Source organism: Lissotriton helveticus, chromosome 12 (assembly GCF_964261635.1).
Source record: "Lissotriton helveticus chromosome 12, aLisHel1.1, whole genome shotgun sequence".
Taxonomy (NCBI): Eukaryota; Metazoa; Chordata; class Amphibia; order Caudata; family Salamandridae; genus Lissotriton; species Lissotriton helveticus.
Window position 1 is genome coordinate 100,802,413 of NC_136073.1, and position 20,135 is coordinate 100,822,547.

Genomic DNA, 20,135 nt, shown 5'->3' on the forward strand with positions numbered 1-20,135 from the left:
GGGGATGAAAAGGGAGCGTTAGATAATCTTAGCCGGTGCATTGGGTGGCTCAGTCAGATCTAACTCCCCATGAGAGAGTTTTTCCATTTTGGAATTTAAAGGACTAGTGCTTTCTGGGACAAGAATATGACATACTTTGGAGGAAGTGGTAATACCTGAGGGTGGTACCCTGCATCCCACTGGTAAGGGTGCCCCCATGCTAGACTCCCAGGACCACTGACTAAATATAGGCGAGTTGCCAAGCCTGGAATAATCAAGACAAAACGGACTGCCCTGCTAGAACCCCTGGTCTGCACCCCAAGAGGACTACAGTCATAAGGACATCACCTGCTGCACACTTTGGAACTATGGCCCTAAGGACTTTGCCTTGCCCAAAAAGTATTAGGAAGGCACTCTCTGAAAGCAGCATGTACAAAAGAGCTACAAGAGTTCCCTGCCTAACACTACAGAAGAAGAAATACAGCCCTGCTAGAACCCTGGCCCGTATCCAAAAGATTGCACTCGGAATGACTGCATCTCCTGCACACTTGGATCTACAGCCCTAAGGACTCTGCCTTGCTCCAAAAGTCAGAGGAAAGCACTGCCTACAGCAACAGGTTAAACAAGCTCCCCCTATGTCATCTCCACCAAGAAGAACCCATCTGGAGTGCATCCAGTGGCCTTTTAAAGATTTGTCCAGGTGCATTGTGGGAAACATAGTCCCAACACCCCAAGGCCCATCTCAGAGTTTCTAGACCCCTGGATTGATGTTTTGGACACTTTGAACCCACAAGAGGAACTTCAAGAAGAAGTTCCAGAAGTTTGGAGCAACGTTTATAAAAAGGCTCCATAACTTGACCAGGTACTTGTGGGAGTTGAAGGCCCAGACCCCAGGAGACACACAACAGCATTTAAACCATCAGCTGGTGCTCCAGCTGGACCGCAGATACATAACTACCTTCGTTATGCATCTGAGGCTGTGTTGCTACAAATGACTGGATTTTGGTATTTCCTCAGCAGTGTTTTTCCAAAATTCAATAAGAGAACACCTATCAGGGCCATAGGGAGCATTAAATATCAGTGATGATATTCTGATCTTTTCATCCACGCTAGCCGATCACCACAAGCACTTAAAGGCTACCCTACAGTTTCTAAAGGAACGTGGATTGACCTTACATAAATACAAGTGCTCCTTCCAGAAGTATGCAACTTCCTAGCGTTGGAGATATATTTTGGTCGGTTCCTCCAGGGCCTGCCAGGCTAGTAAAGCCTCTCTTAGCACTCACCAAGACAGGAATCAGGTGGGCTTGGGGGCCAACAGTGCATGAAGCACTCAACAACATCAAGAATGCTCTGCTAGCAGATGCCACAATGGCATATTTTGACCCAAATAAAACAACAGAGCTAATGGTTGACGCAAGCCCAGTGGGGCTAGGAGCTGCCGATGCAAGAGCAAGAGCAAGAACCAGGCACGTGGGCTCCTCTTGCATTCATGAGTCGCTCCCTTATGGTCACAGAGGCTCTCAATGTACAGATTAAACAACAGGAATCTCTGGCCATGAAGTGGGCATGCCATCACTTCCATCTCTGCATCTATGAGTTCAAAGTGATTACAGACCATAAACTACTGGTGGGTCTCTTTGCAGGGACTGTTCCCCACCCAGCCCTGCAGATTGAACTTTGGGCGGTGCAACTGCTGCCATACTGCTTTTGGAGTCTAGGGTTGGTAAACCTGTCTGACTTCCTCTCCAGACTATCCCCTAAGGAGGAAAAGAAGAGGACAAGGACTTTGAGGAGGTGGAAGAATTTTTCCGTTTGAGAATCACAGCAACTCTCCGAAAAGTGCTGACACTTGATGACATCAGACAAGCAATTGCCAAGGATAATGGCCTCCAACTAGTTGAAGAAGCTATCTTGAACAATGCTTTTAGGCTCTTACTGAGAGTTGTGAACCAATGCCACCCTGAAGAAAAATCAAGACTCTCAGAACTATGGAAAATGAGGGATGAGCTCCGCTCCATGGCCAAGGGCGTCATCATGAGGTGTCAGTGCATCGACATCCCGAAAGAGCTGGATAATCACATTATTGCCCTAACACATGAGGAGCATCAAGGAGTAGAGAATATGAAGGCCCAGATCTGAAGCAAAGTCTGGTTCTCCAGGAAATACAGCAGGGTGGAAGAATTAGTATGATCCTATCAGACATGCCAGCTCCTTGGGAATCCTGTTGCAGCTGCCTGAGGGATCTGTCTATCTCTCATACCCCTGGTTCAGAAACCAAGAAAGTTGGAACTGTGACTTCGGTCAGTCTCACACAGTACAGATCTGCTGCCCTGCTGTAACAGAATGTGACAAGAACTTTATGCGATGAGAGCTCATGACTGCTACTGGCTCTAGGCTGGCATGAGACCATCTAATGATGGGGTTCCCAGAAGTATATGTGTTCACAACTGTCTGAAGAGCAGCTGTGATTCACTGAGATTGACTGCTTTATTAGACCTTTCACTGCTAAGTGCAATTGGATAACTTTTCAGGTCTTTGTGGCCTGATCACAATGTAAAGGACATTACAATCAGGGAATGACTGAAGGGGGAGGACTAAGAACTACCAATGGGTGAAGAGGGCTGAAATGTGTTCTAAAAACAGCAAGATGTCTCTAAGTGTAGATCTAAAAACACCTTTTTACCTGTTCATGGTGGCTGTAAGTTTGGGAAACAAACACAGGGGAAATAAGCCGCCTTTTTCACAACGATAAATGAGTGATTACACAAGAGTCACCATTTTAAAATAAAACCACCTTGGTGCCTATTATTATTTTCTGGTGTAGTTATTTTTCATGTTGTGCTATTAAGACAATCTGCTAGTATTTGTCTATGGGAGCGGCAATAGTACATTTTCCCCTAGTAAACCTGGATTGTTAAAGGAATATTCTCAAGCATGAATTCGCCACACTATGGGGCATATTATCAAGGGATTTATCTCCGCTTTTTTGGGTTTAAAATCCAAGAAAGCGGAGATAAAATTATCTCTCTATCAGCAACAGGGTGCTAACACGCAAATTTGCATGTTAGCACCCTTTTTCTCTATGCTTCCCCTTGCATCTCTAATGAGATGCAAAGGGGGAATTCCAGAGAAAAATAATAGGAGAAATGTTGTTAAGCGACATTTCTCCTATCATCAAGGATTTCACTAACCCTGTTAGTGATAAAAAAAGCAGTGCTAACCGCGGTTAGCGCTGCTTTTTTTACATCTGATATTTTCCTGACTTAGCCATGATATCCTATGGAAGGTGGATATCATGGCTAAGTTTGTGAGCCCTTATCATCAAGCTAACGCCAAACTTCGAGAGATTATCATTGGTTTTTCAGCTATAATCTCTCTTTTGGCAGTTAGCGCGAGGATTTTTATCACTTCTGAGATAAACCTTGCTAATAGCAAGTTATCTCTGCGAAAATGCCCCCAGATACCTAAAGTTTTTCAGGGAAAAAATTCAAACTACTTGTCTAATATAGTAAAGCTATTAATCAAGACAGAGAACCTAATAACGTTGCCAGCTAGTCGTCTGCTGTTGATATATCATGTTTGGCTATACTGTTTCATATATTGGTTGTGCAATTGTTTGATAGATGTTCCACTGTCTGTCCAATCTCATTTTGAAGAAATTACTATCTACTTAACATGCAGTTATAAGTGTTTGAAGCATTTCTGTGCACTTATATAAGTTCTGTCTCTCTGAAAGGGTCAGAGGAACTTATCTTGAATCTCGTCCCAGGGACCACAGTGGTCCTTACTGCTAAAAACATCTTCTGCCCTTGTTTGCAATTTGCAACTCAATTTTATAAAAAAAAGTGTCTACCTTTACCTCCCTTTGCAACTTTGTTTAATTTTTCCTTTAAAGAAGGGGAAATGTGGAAAATTGGAATAGAGAAAAGAAAAAAGAAAAACTGAAGTAATTGGTACTAGGGTATCTTCTTGAACCTTTCTGATTAAATAAGTGGGTGTTGTAAACATTGCTCTCTTCACTTAAAATCAGACAGATAAGAGAGTCTCCTACTACATCTGTGTGACCAGGGCAGTAGCTTAATACAGATTACCGGCAAAGACTAATCTACTGTTGCCAGTTGGTCAATTCAATGCTTTGGAAAATCATTGTCTCTAGATTCATTGACGTCTGTCACAGTGACATTATTTCATGGTTGTAGTAAAACATGCAATATTCATTCTTCATTAATACTGAATAATTTGTGAACACTATCACAAGTTAAAATCAAAGAATGTAATGTTATCAGGTAGATAGTTTTTTTAATTTACAGCCAGAATCAACGTTGGGCAGAAGAACAAGACAGTCATTTTAATTGAAATGAGAAGAAAACCATATTTGAACCAAGAAAATCCTCTCAGAAATATCAAGCACTACTTAGACAACTTACACGGGAGGTCAAATTAGCACTTTTGGAAGATAGTTGGGAGTGGGTGGATAAAGATGTCCTATAGTCATTGATTTGTTGTAAATCTATCACAGTAGTTTTTGCACTTTTCTAGGATTCATCCTTTTTCACCCTAGCATATTTCCTTAACATTCCTAAGAGTTTCCTAAGAAGAGAAAACCTTTTCAGCTTTGGGAACAATGCATAGTGGATCACCATGCACTTTTATTTATTTTTAATCATTCGTCTGCCTAATAGATGTTCTTTTGTGTTTCTTTCTGGTTTCAATAAAATTATGTAACATTTCGGAAAAAATATACAGATAAGCAGTCCGGCACTGGAAGATATTATTGCGAAGACCTCCACAGCCACCATGAATTTTCCTTGAGTGCTTAAATATCCAGCAATAAAAGACAGCCAAACACTGAGGAAGACAAGCATGCTGAAGGTGATCCATTTGGCCTCATTGAAACTGTCAGGCAAATTCCGTGCTAAGAAAGCCACCCAAAAGCTTACACAAGCCAGGAACCCCAAGTACCCTAGCATGCTCCAAAGGGCAGCTTCAGAACATTCATTGCACTGGACGATGATGGCCCCAGTCTTTACTTTCAAGTTCTTCTCTGGGAATGGAGGGCAGAGAAGCAGCCAAACAGCACAGAGGAGGACCTGACCCAGAGTGCTAACAGATATTGTAACCACAGGAACACTAGGACCCAACCATCTCTTTATCGTGCTGTTGGGCTTTGTTGCATTGAATGCAATCACTACCATGATGGTTTTGGCCAGTACACAAGACACACAAAGAACAAATATAATCCCAAAAGCAGATTGGCGGAGTAAGCAGGTTATTTTCTGTGGAAATCCAATAAATAGAAAAGAACAGAGAAAACTCAATATAATACTTCCCAAAAGAAGGTAGGTGATCTCCCTATTGTTTGCTTTAACTATGGCAGTGTCACAGTTCCTGAGAAAAACAAACAAAATGGCAGCTGTTGATAATGAAGAAAGCGAGGCTACAGTGGTAAGGGTAGCCCCCAGAGGTTCCTGATAGGAAAGGAACTCTATTCTCTTGGGAATGCATTCCGTTCTTGACCAAGCAGGCCAAAGTTCACTTGGACATTCCCAGCAACTGATAGAATCTGCAAGAGAAATATATTATCTGTGTTACACATACATTTCAATACGTTGTTCCTTAGTAACTTCAAACACTTGCATACTTATTAAACACAATTGTAAATATTTGGGAATTGTGAAAGCTAGATTTATTTCATTGAGTGGGTGTGTTAGGGCTCATGAAAAACCATTTTATTTTTTAAATAATGCTCTACTTTTCTAAAAGCATTTGTAGTGGGCGTTCCAACAAGGCACATGTCATCAAATGTATGCTAACTAGTGATGTGTAAAATGTGTTATGACTGGCTGGTGATGGTTTGTATACAAGAAGAACACATGATTCATGAGTTGGCCTATCCAGACAAGCCTACTAGCCAGTACTGCTTTGAGAATGAAAAGTCACTGGAGATGTTATAGACAAATTGTCCTTTTAAGCTGACAGTATTAACAAATGGATGTCCTTATATTTCCCAAACCCTATGGGCTTCCCTTTGCGGATGGTACCTTGTGGAGGTTACATCTATGTACCTTGGAGTAGGAGTATTCTTATGTCATTTATGAATGAATTCCCCAAGCTCAGAGAGAAGCCTATGGAGTGGCACAAACAAGATATGAAAATATAAGCGTTTTGTGAACTGCGCAGGCTCACGAGCATGCGCGGTTCCAAGAAGAAGGCGCGATGGGCAAGGATGCGCCGCAATAAGGTAAGTTTTATTTAAATTTAATTTTAGGCTTTTAAACATCATTTAATACTGTGGGTGGGAGGCGGGCGGCGGGCGAGCGGCGGAGGGCGCACTTACATGGAGAGGCACGGAGATTGGTTCAATCTCCATGCCTCTCCGCGTAAGTCCCTTACGCGACTTCCGCCCACCCCTACTATTTAGTGTACTTCAAAAGGAATAGAAGTAACCACAAACTCATGATGAGGACCTTGCCTTTAAATTGGCAAATCAGAATCCAATCATTGGAATGATGACAACAATAGACTTGCCTTTAGAGCTCAGGGATTCAGTGAGAGCAGAAATCTGGAACTTTTCAGGAAAGGATATTGGACTTATTAAAGGAGTTGGGCCTTTCCACATGCAGATAAAGCTGAATGTGGAATATCGCAGAACACTGCAGTATATTCTGACCTCTGAAGCAATTGCTGGAATAACTCCAGTGATTGAGACAATGATCCAACAAGCTATACTTAAGGAGATCATGGGGAGTTTATGTAACTCATCCATTATTGGCTTGCAGAAGCCTAGTGGTGAATACTGCATAGTGCAGGACCTTCACAAGATCAATACCATTGGGTCTCCTTTTTACCAATGGTACCGAACCCTGCTGCAATATTGTTTAAAATGCCATGTGGCTGAGTGGTTTACTGTTATTGATTTGTGCCAGGCATTATTCTCCCTACCCCTTCATGAGGTCAGTCAGTACCTCTTTGCATTCAGACTTGGCAAGCGTGTCTTGGCATCATGCCGAGTCCCACAAAGGTATGAGGAGAGCCCTTCCAGTTCTTTTAAGATCCTAAAGAAGAATTTGAAGACTTCTAACTCTGTCCTAGTCCAGTATAGTGACAACCTGCTGGTTACGTCACATACCTGTGATGCATGCCCAATTTACACTATTTATTTGCTAAGCCACTTAAGCTGAGAATGGACATAAGGTGTCCCCTAATAAGTTGCAGTACGGATTGAAAGAAGCCCTATAAATTGGTCATCATTTCGGGAAAGGGGTCCCAAAAGAGAATTTTGGCGATTATACAAATGAATCCACCAACAACACAGAAAGAAGTCAGGATGTTTTTGGGATGGTAGGCTACTTTCGTCAGTGAATACCCAACTTTTCCCTAGTTACCAAGCCTTTACAAAATTGACACACAAGGGTGTTCTGGATCCGGTGCTTTGGGACAATGATTGTTTGGTTCCTAGAGTTGGGAGAAAGCCTCTGCCGTGCCCCGATACTAGGAATGTCTGATAAAAACAAAGTGTTTTTGCTTTTCTGTAGTGAGAGAGGGCTGCGCTCTTCCAGTGCCATCACAAAACCATGGAGGTGCTAGAAGACCAATTGCCTATTTCCCAGACATGTTAGCGCCAGTGGCTGTAACAATGCCTGGCTGCCTTAAAGTGATGGCAATGTCAGGTGTCAGCATCAAAAGGTCTGAAAGTATAGTAATGGGTCATCCCTTAACTATTTACGTTCCTCATTCTGTAGAAATTTTGTTAACCAGATGAGGCCACAACACCTTACAAACAGTCGTCTGACCTGGTATAAGCAAATCATACTGGTGGCTGCAAATGTATCTCTAAAAAGGTGTTCTGCTTTGCATCCTGCCACATTGGTATCACTTCTTGATAATGACAATGATGATGGTGAAGTGTAGCATGACTGTCTTGATGTCACTGAACTATGCACCAATCCGAGACCAGATATCCAAGATGAACCACTACCAGAATCTGATTACGTTTTGTTTGTGGATGGCTCGTGTTTACAAGACCACAAGGGAAATTTGAGGGCTGCTTATGCAGTCTGTACCATTTCAGATGTAGTCGAAGCTGCTTCGCTTCAAGGTAGTCTCCGCACAAGTGGCTGAATTGATTGCTCTTACCCGAGCATGTAAGGTTTCAGATCAAATGCAGGTGACTGTATTTACAGGAAGCCAGTATGGCTTTGGTGTGGTGAATGACTTCAGGCAGTTATGGTCCGAGATGGGATTTATCAAGGGATCAGCATCCCCTATACGTAGCGGTGAGCATGTTTGAATTGTCACATGGGGTAAAGCATGTGTCAGGATGGTGTAAATCAGTGTCTAATCCTTCTGTGCTATCTGAGTGAAGCTAGGAGAGTGGATAGTCTATTGTAATATAAGAAAGGAGAGCTTTCTTCAGGAGCACCAAGATGTTTTGAGGCAGCAGTTTGGCATTATTTAAGTTGGGCCTCTGTAGGGGATGATAGGTCTATATTGACGGCCTGAATCACAAACAGCCTGGCAGTTGGGGTGGAAGATTCACAGTCGAGGCAGTGGTCTCTCACTCATGGCAGGACCTCCATACCGCAGGTTACCATTGCTGAGGTCCATCCATGAGTGCAGGACCTCCACGGCGAATATGAGGCGTCCGCTGTAACTGCAAAGGCCATTTGTGTAGCAAGCCCTGAGTTTTCTTCTTGTCCAAATGCTAAGGTTGAGAATGGTATGGGCAATATCTGCCTACCTAGTGCTAGCCTTTTCCTTATATTTAGAAGCATTTGAAAGTGTGTGTTAAAGTATTGTAGATTAACAACAAATATAGTTACCATGTAGATTGATATAAACACTTTAATTTTGAGGAAATTTGAGTCTGAGAGGGTGAACCTCTTCCCATGCTGGTTATTGGAATGTTGCTATATATATATATATATATATATATATATATATATATATATATATATATATATATATATATATATATATATATATATATATATATATATATATATATATATGAGCAATGAGTGAAAACTCCCGACTCAGAGGCATATTTACAGGGGGAGTTGAGTTGCTCTTGCACCACGTAACGTGTTGCAACCACAACACAAGCCCAAAATATGATTTATAAAGCCACACAAGGCCACCTTGCATGGCCCTGAAGGGCTTCATAAATCTGGGGAAAAGCAATGTCCACAAATTGCTGCATTGTGTTATTCTGCCCCAGGGAAGTGTTCTGCAGATGTTGAGTGGGTGTTCCCACACAATATCCATGGGTTTTAACACATTCCAAGGTTTACCAGAAGTGGCAGACCTGGGAAGGTGTCAACATGCTATGCATTCTGCAACACACATAGAAAGAAGGAAATGTCTCAGGGGATTGTAACTTGTGCAGGAAGGTGTCCCATCTTGCACAAAAACAACCCTCCTTACAATGTAGGCACCCTTGTACCATGGTATCTTTATGTATCCTAGTTGTTTCCACTTTGAAATAGGAACATGATTCGGGAGATTGTTTTTGTGCAGGAAGTTATCCTTTCTTGCACAAAAGTAATCCTCCTGCTTACAAGGCAGGGGCCCTTGCATTATGGTGCAAGGGTGCCTGTGTTGATGCCAGGTTGCCAACACTGCACCGGAGGGGATACAAAGGCAGTAATGTGTGCTGTATTCTTTAAAATTATGCTCATTCCTGCCCTTTCCCTTCCATAATTGTGGCCCTATGTGAGTGCTTTCTGGCTAAATAAGAGAAGTTCATATTTTCTTTGTCTATTGTGTGCAGTAATAATCCTTGGTAATTAGTTATCCTGAGCAATTTCCCAATGGTTTTGTTCTTGGAGTACTACTTCACTACATTATTATATTCACTCAAAAGGTAGGTGGCTATGTAGGAGGGAAGTAGGAAGCTGGTCTAGGTGGAAGTCAAATTAACCCTGAGAAGTTGAGGAAGAGAAATGTACGTTTTAAATTGCAACACAAACAATGTATAATTAAAAAGCTAGAAGCATCTCCCTGCAGGTACTTGAGTTTTGTCCTCGGACCGATGTAGCCAACTGAAGGCTATGGATAGTTTTATGGTCTCATCACAATAATAGGGTGAAATACAGTATTCTGTTGATCTTCTGTTCCTATTATGTGAATCGTGCATCATAGATTTGTTGTGCTGTGAGCGTCACTCATGTTGTTTCTTCAAAAGATTCCTCGGCGTGTCCCAACAAAGAACAGTGCTAATGTTTCAGACAGATGTGGATGGTAAATTGAATCGAGGAAAAGTTGCCGGCAATGATGGCGATGAGGGTGTTGGTGGCAGATCTAGTTGAATCTACCTCCATCAATATGCTAATGGCCACTGCTGAGAAAATTAGGCATAGTGTCCTCTGAGGTCATTTGTTACTTGATTTCACTGACTGCCAGATTTGAAAGTAGCTTCCTTGATTCTGTTTTGAAATTGACAAATGAGCATTGGACCCCGGTGCTTGGTGTGAAATATTGGAGTAACACACAATTTATAAGCAATTGAACAAATATGACTATTGTCTCTTTCAAAAAGCATTCTACAAATCTGCATACAAGTCTTTTCTGGCATCTTCATCCCCTCCTGGCCCTTTTGGAAGCATTAATTCACTTTCTGTCATTTTGCTGCCATTAGGAGTACGGTCAAAAAATGCAACATGCATTTGGTGAAAAAGCCACTGCTCCAGTTGCTCATGCCTGATTTAATTCTCTGCTTTCTGATACTTGCTGTTTTGCTTTTGATGTACAAATGCAGAAATAAATATGGCAGAATCACAGCAAAAACCGGATAAGATAATGTACCCTGACCAGATTTTTAAATCTGCCTTCCTTTCCTACAGAAAGAGACACAGTATCCACATAAAGGATGTACTATCCTCAACATCTCCACAATCAGTCACCTAGAACACACATGAATAACTTAATACGTCGCAAAACCAAAGGGTCTGATGGACGGAGTGTTGAACATTGCAAGCACTCACCCCCCAGTCAACTGATCTGGGATTAACCCATCATCATTCTTTAGCTCACTCCACCACTCCAGTTCGGACATGGCCATATGAAAATCAGTCTGACCCTGTGCCTCATGGGAACAGTCCAGCCTGAACTGCAACGCCATGTCTTTCCAGGAACAGAAAAAAGCATCCTGGGACCGGTTTCGGGTTCATAACCCCCATCAGCCAGGATAACTAGAATCCAGTGGCAAAGTGAGCAAGGGACCCTCGTCTGGGCATCCTCTGCCAACTTAGGGCGAACTTAGCAACACCAAAGGGGATGATGGATGGAGTGTTGAACATTGTAAGAACTCACCCCCGGTCAACTGATCTGGGTTTAATCCATCTTCATTTTTAGCTCACTTACCCACCCCAGTTCAGACATGGCCATATGCAAATCAGTCTGACCCTGTGCCTCATGGGAACTGTCCAGCCCAAACTGCCAAGTCATGTCTTCCCTGGACCACAAAAAAAGCATCCTGGGGCCGGTTTCTGGTTCATAACCCTCATCAGCCAGGCTATCTTGAATCCAGTGGCAAAGTGAGCAAGGGACCCACGTCTGGGCATACCCTGCTAACTTATGGCGAACTTAGCAAAACCAAAGGGGATGATGGATGGAGTGTTGAACATTGCAAGCACTCACCCCCAGTCAACTGATCTGGGTTCAATCATCATTCTTTAGCTCACTCTGCCACCCCAGTTCAGACATGGCCATATGCAAATCAGTCTGACCCTGTGCCTCATGGGAACAGTACAGCCCAAACTGCCAAGCCATGTCTTTCCTCCCTACCCCCTAAATTAATCAGTCTTCAAAGCCCCAGGCCAGCAAAGGGAATGGACCAACGCACATATGCACAAGCACTGGAACTCAAAGTGTAAAAAGTTTTAAAAGTTATCTAACATCAACTTGCCCAAACAGTTTGCTCAATTGAGTTGGAGCTAATTACTTTCACCCACTAGAAACAGATAGGGTACCCAATTGAATATAACTGTGGTCACCAATTGAATACAGGCAAAGGATTTTGCACGATGACCGAGCAGAGACGGGGAACTAGGAGTATGGGAGGTGCTGAACCTCTCACAAATACCCTTGAAATAATTTCTCTGGGGAATGACCAATTAAGAAGCCTTTTATATGTTCACTTTTGGTATCATTTGTTGTGTTTATCAAAATAGATTGTCAAACATCAAATAACTATTGCTGATGCCACCAGATGGGTCTTGTGGCTCTATTAAACATGTCATCATTCCGGAGTCGATAAAATAAGTACCATTGAATAGTGCAACAATAAACTGTCATTTCAGCGCTACCAGACTAAAGGAGAATGTGCATTGTAAAAATACATATGCTATGTTGTGCTAAGCTTTGTATTTCCTTCTTCTGACTGCAGTGTAGTTGAATTTTGTAACTTGAGCTTGGTTGCAATATACCAGAGTCTGTGAAAGCAAAAGGTACCTACAGCACGTGAAACATTTGCTAATAAACATGTTAAAAAAAACATGTTTTACCTTTACAAATTGACCTTTTGTACTATTTCCAAATTGTGTGAAGCACCATTGAGTCATTCAATTTTTAAATTCACAAAAATTTAATTTTCCCTTAAAAATAAGTTTACTCATGTGCAATAAATCCCTGTATGGTGTATTATTACACATTAGTAAATCTTCTCCTATATATTTCGGGGGGTAGAGAGACAAAATATCGAAATTAAAATATCGATATACAATAATATCGATGTTCTAATTTCGATGGTATAGAATATCGATGTGCAAAATATCGATAGACAGAATATAGTTTTTAAGGTATGTATGTTACTAATATCGAAATTTACTAATATCGAAATTTTGTTTAGTGTTATGTATTTATTTTATTTTTATTTTATTTGTTAAGCTTTTATGCTGTGTCTCATCTCCCTTCTGATCCTTTTTAGTGCTGTGTTGTGTTTGCCTTGTCAAAGCGCCAGGACGCCCCTTTGCTGGGGCAGCTGTGCGCGGTATAAGTTAACATAACATAACATAACATAACATTTTATTATGTTGTTTATATGTTTGTTAAATATGTTTTTTAATGTATGTTTTGAAATTAGTAATTTTGTTTAAATTTTGCGTTTTAGTATCAGATCGGGTTGTGGGTTTATAGGGGAATAGGGTGAGAAGTAATTTAATAATAATTCATTAATTAATATTTTATTTTTGTTTTTTTTAATTTTTTTTGCAGAGTTTTATATAGCGCGAACTAGACCCGAATCAGGTATCAGAGCGCTTTACATATTTTTCCAGTTACGTTACATGAGGACACACTTTCATTTTAGGCACGGGGAGATTAAGTGATTTGCCCAGAATCACAGGAGGTTTTGGCGTCGTTACCGAGACTCGAACCCAGATCCCCAGGTCCGAGGTCGAGCGCAATAGCCGTTAGGCCAACTCTGTTTATAATTAATAATTAATTGGTAATTAATTATTAATAATTAGTTAATTAAATTAATAAGATTTAATGTGCTAATATATTTAATGTTTAGTTATTGTTAATTAATAATTAATTGGTAATTAATTATTATTAATTAGTTAATTACATTAATTAGACTTAATGTGCTAATACATTTAATTTTTAGTTATTGTTAATTAATAATTAATTGGTAATTAATTATTATTAAGTGATTAAATGATGTGATTTATTTATGTGTAGTGGGTTGTGGGTTTATAGGGGAATAGGGTGTGTTATAATTAAATTTAATTAATTAAAGAGATTGTATTTATTTATTGGTATTTATTGTTAATTAATTGGTAATTAATATGTGTTAATTAGTTCATGTATAATTACATCAATTTAATAATATTAATTTTTATTAATTGATTAATTGATATTTATATTAATTGTGTTTTTTTGTATGTGTAGTGTGTTGTGTCTTAAAGGGGGAGTAGTGTGGGAAGCAGTTTTTACCTCCATGCTATCCAACGGTTTCCCTACTGTTGCACCCTCTGGAGTGGGAATAGTATTTTTTACGACCCTCCGCTATCCAACGCTTTCCCTACTGTTGCACTCTCTGGAGTGGGAATAGTAATTTTTACCCCTCCGCTATCCAACGCTTTCCCTACTGTTGCACCCTCTGGAGAGGGAATAGTAATTTTTACCCCTACTCTATCCAACGCTTTCCCTACTGTTGCACTCTCTGGAGTGGGAATAGTAATTTTTACCCCTACGCTATCCAACGCTTTCCCTACTGTTGCACCCTTTGGAGTGGGAATAGTAATTGTTACCCCTACGCTATCCAACGCTTTCCCTACTGTTGCACTCTCTGGAGTGGGAATAGTAATTTGTACCCATACGCTATCCAACGCTTTCCCTACTGTTGCACACTCTGAAGTGGGAATAGTAATTTTTACCCCTACGCTCTCCAACGTTTTCCCTACTGTTGCACCCTCTGTACTGGGAATAGTAATTTTAACCCCTACGCTATCCAACGCTTTCCCTACTGTTGAACCCTCTGGAGTGGGAATAGTAATTTGTACCCCTACGCTATACAACGCTTTCCCTACTGTTGCACTCTCTGGAGTGGAAATAGTCATTTTTACCCCTACGCTATCCAATGCTTTCCCTACTGTTGCACCCTCTGGAGTGGGAATAGTAATTTTTACCCCTACGCTATCCAACGCTTTCCCTACTGTTTACATTTTTTTTTTTTATTAGGATTTTCTGCATGTTCAGGATAGGTCACAATACATTCAACAAAGATGCGATTATTGCATGACAATTCAATTCTAATACAATGACGACAGGATAACTTATGACTCCTGGGCGCGTCCGTCCTGGAGGGAATTCCTGAGTCTGCTAATAGGCTATCGTGTAAGTGAATGCCATGTCTTTGTGCACCTGATTCCGTGGTCTGTGTGATCTTGGGGTTGCAAAGATCCATTTTCCACTGACTGTGTTCCACCCTGTGTAACTAATGCCCGCAGTGGTGTCGTGTGCGAGCTCGACGGATTTAAACATTCCGACTGAGGTTAAACTGGGATCCGCGGTGGGGGGGGAAACTTCCCCCGCGGGGCATAGGGGAGAGAGGGAGAGGAAAGCAGCGCAAGGGGGGGGGCAGCGGCAAGCGCAGGGGTCAAAGCGCTGTAGGGCGAGAGTCTGGCGGGTGGCATCCGGTGAGACCAACGCTTTCCCTACTGTTGCACTCTCTGGAGTGGGAGTAGTAATTTTTACCCATACGCTATCCAACGCTTTCCCTACTGTTGCACCCTCTGGGAGTGGGTATAGTAATTTTTACCCCTACGCTATCCAACGCTTTCCCTACTGTTGCACCCTCTGGAGTGGGATTAGTAATTTTTACCCCTACGCTATCCAACGCTTTTCCTCCTGTCGCAATATGTGGAGTAAGTATATATATTAATTTATGTGTAGAGTTTTACATTTATTTGAAATGGATATGTATTAGTTATTATTTTTTAAATATGTTTTAATGTTTATATTTAATATTTTTACAATTATATGTATTTTAAATTATTTTTACATTATTATTAATACATTTAAAAAAACGATATTTTAAATTTCGATATTTTTGTACTACGATATTTTTTTCCGATATTTTTGGACTTACCTTTATGAAGATATAACTCCGATTTTTTTGATGTCGATATTTTTGTGTCGATAATTTTGTATGTAGATATTCTGTCTGTCGATATTATGTCAGTGATCCATTTCGGGGCATGTTATCAACGGCCAGCGATAATTATCGCTGGCCGTGCTTAGCGATAAATTTGTTATCTCAGGCTATCTCTGGAATTTATCACCCTGGTAGCGCGTTATTAACAACGCGTTTCACCAGGGTAATAAGCATTCAGAGATAGCGAGTTTATCGCCGTTTTGCAGGGAACACCGCTGTTTTCACCTTAATCTAACCTGTGCTAAAATCCTGTGGGTTGCCTTGTAAATAGCGCGATGTGAACATCAGCGATATTTACAAGGTAGTCCTCCCGGGGTACGCCCAGTGACGCCCACTTTGCATCTCATTAGAGATGCAAAGGGAGGCGTTGGGAAAAAGGGTGCTAACATGCAATTACCCCCAGGTCCGTCCTGATCTCGTCCCATTCCTTAAAATATGGAGATAACCATCTCCATGACAGAAAAAAAGAAAAGGAGCATGCTGGGATACCCTAACTGGTCCCTCCGACTGGGAATACATAAGCAGCACCAGCCCAGCATGCAGCCTGTTCTTTTTTTCTGTCTCCGACAGAATGGATGTTTGAGTGTGCTGTGATGTGTTCTACTTACTGCCTGCGCCCGCTCCTGCTGGGCTGGGGTGGCGTGCTGGTCCTTCTCTGCTTCCCCTGCCCGGCTGCCTGGCTTCCCGGGCAGGGGTGCTGCTTCCTGGTGTGTCTGCCTCCTGGCCTGCCTGGCTTGCTGGGTCGCGGGGCTTCTTCCTGGCTGCTTTCCGGATTGACGGCCCTTTGCGGCTAGTGCACCGTCATCCCGCTGTTCTTCCGGGTCGCCTGGGCGCGTCTCCCCGAGTTTGGCCGGGTGGGAGACGCGGTGCTCCTGTGGATTGCAGGCGAGGCGCTGGATGGATTCTGGTGCCGGCTGGGCGTGTGGGGGCCTGGTTTCGTGATGCTGCGGCTCCCTCTGCGGGTGAGTCCCGCTTTGCGGTGTTTGCTCTGTGCCTTTCTTCAGCTTCACCGCTGCCCTCGCTCGCCCTTAAAGACGCATTGGGCATTTGCTGAGGTTGTCTGCTTTGTTATGTGTGCAGTGCGGATGTTCGACCCACATGCAGGTTTTCGTGCCTTTCTGTACGTTGTGGGCTGTGTCTTGCTCGGGGCTGTGGGTTCTGGCACTTTCTCGTTTGTTGCGGGCAGCTTGGGTTCGGTTCCCTGGTGTGCCTGTCTGCATGTGGGGTTCTCGTTGCCGGCCTCATTCCATGGCGCCGTGTGATTGGGCCTCGCTCTGCGCCTTGTTGGGCCAGTGCTTTCCGTTTGGCCTTCTGTGTCCTCCTCTATGTAGGCCACTGTGCCCCGCTTGGGATGGGTGTGTTTGCCTGGCTGCCGCATGTCTTCCCCAGGTGTCTTCCCCTGATGTCACGGTGGTGTGGTCTGCTCTACCTGGCGCTGCTGTCCTGGAAGGCGCCTGGGCAGTTTCTTGGGGGGCGGTGAGCTGTTGGGGCGCTCCTCCTGCCCTCCGGGTGAGTACCGCGTAGGGGTCCCTGTTTCTTTCTTTTTTGTTGTCCGGCTTTCCTGCTGTTTTTCTTTTGCAGGTTCCTCCTGGGCCTGGGCCTGGTCCTTGGCTCCCTGCCGGTGGCTGGTGTGGATCTTGCCTTGGCCTCGGCGGGGCGGACTTCTCTGCCCGGCGCTGGTGTTCTGGTAGGCGCCTGGCCTGTCTGTTGGGGGTGGGGGGGGTGCTGTTGTGGCCTCCCTGGTAAGTGCTGGGTATCGGCGATCCCTGTTTCTTTCCTGTTCACTGTCCTTGTGCGCTGTGTGGCGGTTGGGATGTGTCTGGGCGGGTTGGCCTTGCTGGAGGTATTTCCGTCTTTTACATGCTGCTGTTCGTGACTGTTGCTGGTGGGTGTCGTCCTCTGGGCGTCTCCCTGCCGGTTGAGTGGGGTGTGTGCTGTTTTCCTGCACTGTTTCCTCCGCTCGTGTCACATGTCGCTTGGTCTCCTGTGCTGCCTTGGCTCTTCTGTGCTGCCTTGGTTTGCCTTCCCCATGCCTCCTCGGCTGCTTGTGTTCTGTTGCTCGGGGCGGTGGGCTGGTGGTGCCTTTTTCCTGCCACCTTGGAGTCCTTTTCTCCTCCTCTTGGGTTTCGTCTTTGGAGGGGTTCTGGGGTGTTTCTCCTGTGGTTGGGGCCTCCTGCTTCGTGTGTGTTGGCCCCCTCCTTTTGGCTCTCTCAGGCGTTCTGCTGCCTGGCTTTTTTGCTGCGGGGAGTCCCCTGTTGCTCGGGCCCCCCTGCTCTGCCCTTGTTGCGTCCCTGGTGGGTGCGCTTGTGCACTTAGGAGGGTGTTCGTTCCCTCTCGCTTCCTGCCTACGCCCTGGTTCCCTGTGTTTCTTTTTTGTGTTCTGGGGACGCATCTGTTTTCCCCTGTGTGCCTTGGGCGTGCCTCTTTGGTTGGCTTGCCCTTGTGCCTTGGTTTGGGCTTTTTCTTCCTGTTCCCCTTGCCTGTGTCCTGTTTGGGGGTTCCGGTTGGGCCTTGACGGGCTCCTGTTCTGTCCGTCTCCGGCTGCTGCGGCTCCCTGTGCTTTCTGGTTCCGGGGTTCTTGCTGGCTTTCTTTTCTGTTTCCGTCCGGCCTCTCCCTCTGGTGCTTGCCGCTTGGGGTGGGACGTTTTGCCGCTTGTGCTGTGCTCTGCGGCTGTGTTGGCCTGTGGCTGTGGCTTCTGGTCCTCCTGCTGCCTGGCCGTCCCTGGTGGGGTGTCTTCCTGCTGGGTCTTGGCTCGCTTTCTGCGGCCTTCTGCCCTTTGGTTCCTGGCGTTCCTGTGGGTTTGGTCCTGGTGCGTGCCTGTCGGGTTCCTGCGGTGTCCGCTGCTGGTCGCTTCTTCCTTCCTCTCAGGTGCCTTGCTTGGGCCGTGCTCGGGGCTTCTGGTTTTCGGCCAGTTCCTGTGCCCTCCCCTTGTTTTCTTATTGGGGGGCTGTTGGGCCCTTCCTCTGTCCTGGTGGCGCCTTGTCCTTGTTGGGCTGTTGGCTCCGGGCCGGGCTGGTTGTACTCCTCTTTCTTGCCTTGTGCCTGGTGGGGTTTGGTTTCCTGTTGTTGTTTCCTTCTCCCCTCTTGTTTCTCTGGAGCTGTGCCCTTTCCCTGCTGGTGGGTTTTGGGTGTCGGTCTACCCGGGTGTGTGGCCTCTCTACACCTTCCTTTCGCCCCTTGGTTCCTGCCCTTCTGTTGGTTTGTGAGGGGTGGATGCCTGTCTGGGTGCCGGCCTGCCTGTCTGCGGTTTTCGCTGATGGGCGCTTCTTGCTCCCGTCGGGTGCTTTTGCTTGTTCTGTGCTTGGAGTGTCTGCCTTCTGGTGGTGTCTCCCCCTGGTTTCCGGGGGGGGGGGGGGTTTGTTGTGCCCTTCCTCCTTGCTGGTGAGCCTTGGCCTTTTTGGTGGTGTTGGCTCGGGTTTATTCTCGCCTGCCGCCCTCTTTCCCTCCAGTGGTGGCTGGGAATTCTTGGTCTACCTTGGCTTTTGCTTTTGGTGGCCTCTTGTTCTTTGGTTGTTCGGCTCTTGTGCCCTGCCCTGTTGGCCGTGCCTTTTCCCTCCTTGTGGGGTTTGGGTGTCTGCCTCCCCTGGTGTGTGGCCAGGTTTCTGCTTCCTGCCCCTCTCGCTCTGCCTTGGGTTGCGGTTGGCTTTGCTTCAGGTCTGGGGCTTTGGGGGCCTGGCGTTGGCCATGTGCTCCCGCGCGGGCTGTTTTTCGGCCTGTGCCCTTTGCTCTCTCGTTGGCGCTGGGGTGTTCCTTCCCGCTCCCTTGTTGAGTGGTGCGCCTTGGGCTTCTTCGAGCTCCTCTCCTTTGCTTTGCGTGCCGGAATTTTTTCCTGTGTGCTCTGGGGGCCGTGGCTCTGCCTCTGTTGGTTTTGCCTTTCCGGTCCCTGTTTTGGCTTCCTGTTCGCTTTGCGTTTGGGTCGCTGGTGCGCCTCTTGGCTTGCTTGTGTTGGGCTTTGTGCTGTGGGGTCCTTCTTTGCTTCGGGTCCTTTTTTTGGTCCCTGCTGGGGTCTTTAATGGCTGCTCCTTCTCTTGGGCTTTGTCGCGGTCCTGGATTGGTCTTCGGTCCTTTCTGGGTCCGCTCCCTTCGGTTGGCTGTGGAGCTGGGTCCGTTGTGTGGGCTCCTGGCTTCCTCCCTCTGGTTCTCCTTTCTCGGGGAGGTCTGGCTGGCTGTGCCCCTTCCTGGTTGGAGGTTCCATTTTTCCTCTCCTTCGGGGTCCTGGTGGTGCGGTGTTGTGTGCCTCCCAGTTGGCTGGCCTGCCTCTTCTGCGGCTGGTTTCGTGGAGTTGGGCTGTGGGCCTTGTTGTTGGCCTTCTGCCTTTGGGGTTTCGCCTTCGGTGGTTCCGTGGTGGCTCCCTTTTTTCCTCCTGGGGGTCGGTTCCTCCTTTTCCGGGTCTGGGGTTTTGGTTTCCCTGGTTCCGTGTGGGCCTTTGTTGTCTTTCTTGGCTTCGCCCTCGTTTTTGCCCTGTTCTTGGTCGTTTTCTGGGGCGCCGGG

The 20,135-nt window shown here is 45.0% G+C and overlaps 2 protein-coding genes across 2 annotated transcripts in view; one reads left to right on the forward strand and one right to left on the reverse strand.

Moving 5' to 3' along the window:
• The window catches only part of LOC144797949 (vomeronasal type-2 receptor 1-like), an 84,265-nt gene extending 82,144 nt beyond the window's left edge, over window positions 1-2,121 (forward strand). The window contains exon 11 of the mRNA XM_078668753.1: window positions 1,745-2,121. Within this exon, the coding sequence (XP_078524879.1) occupies window positions 1,745-2,121 (377 nt within the window). The remainder of the gene's footprint in view (window positions 1-1,744) is intronic.
• Window positions 2,122-4,320: 2,199 nt separating this feature from the next.
• Window positions 4,321-20,135, reverse strand: part of LOC144797950 (extracellular calcium-sensing receptor-like) — a 110,166-nt gene continuing 94,351 nt past the window's right edge. The window contains exon 6 of the mRNA XM_078668754.1: window positions 4,321-5,545. Within this exon, the coding sequence (XP_078524880.1) occupies window positions 4,632-5,545 (914 nt within the window). The 3' untranslated portion in view covers window positions 4,321-4,631. The remainder of the gene's footprint in view (window positions 5,546-20,135) is intronic.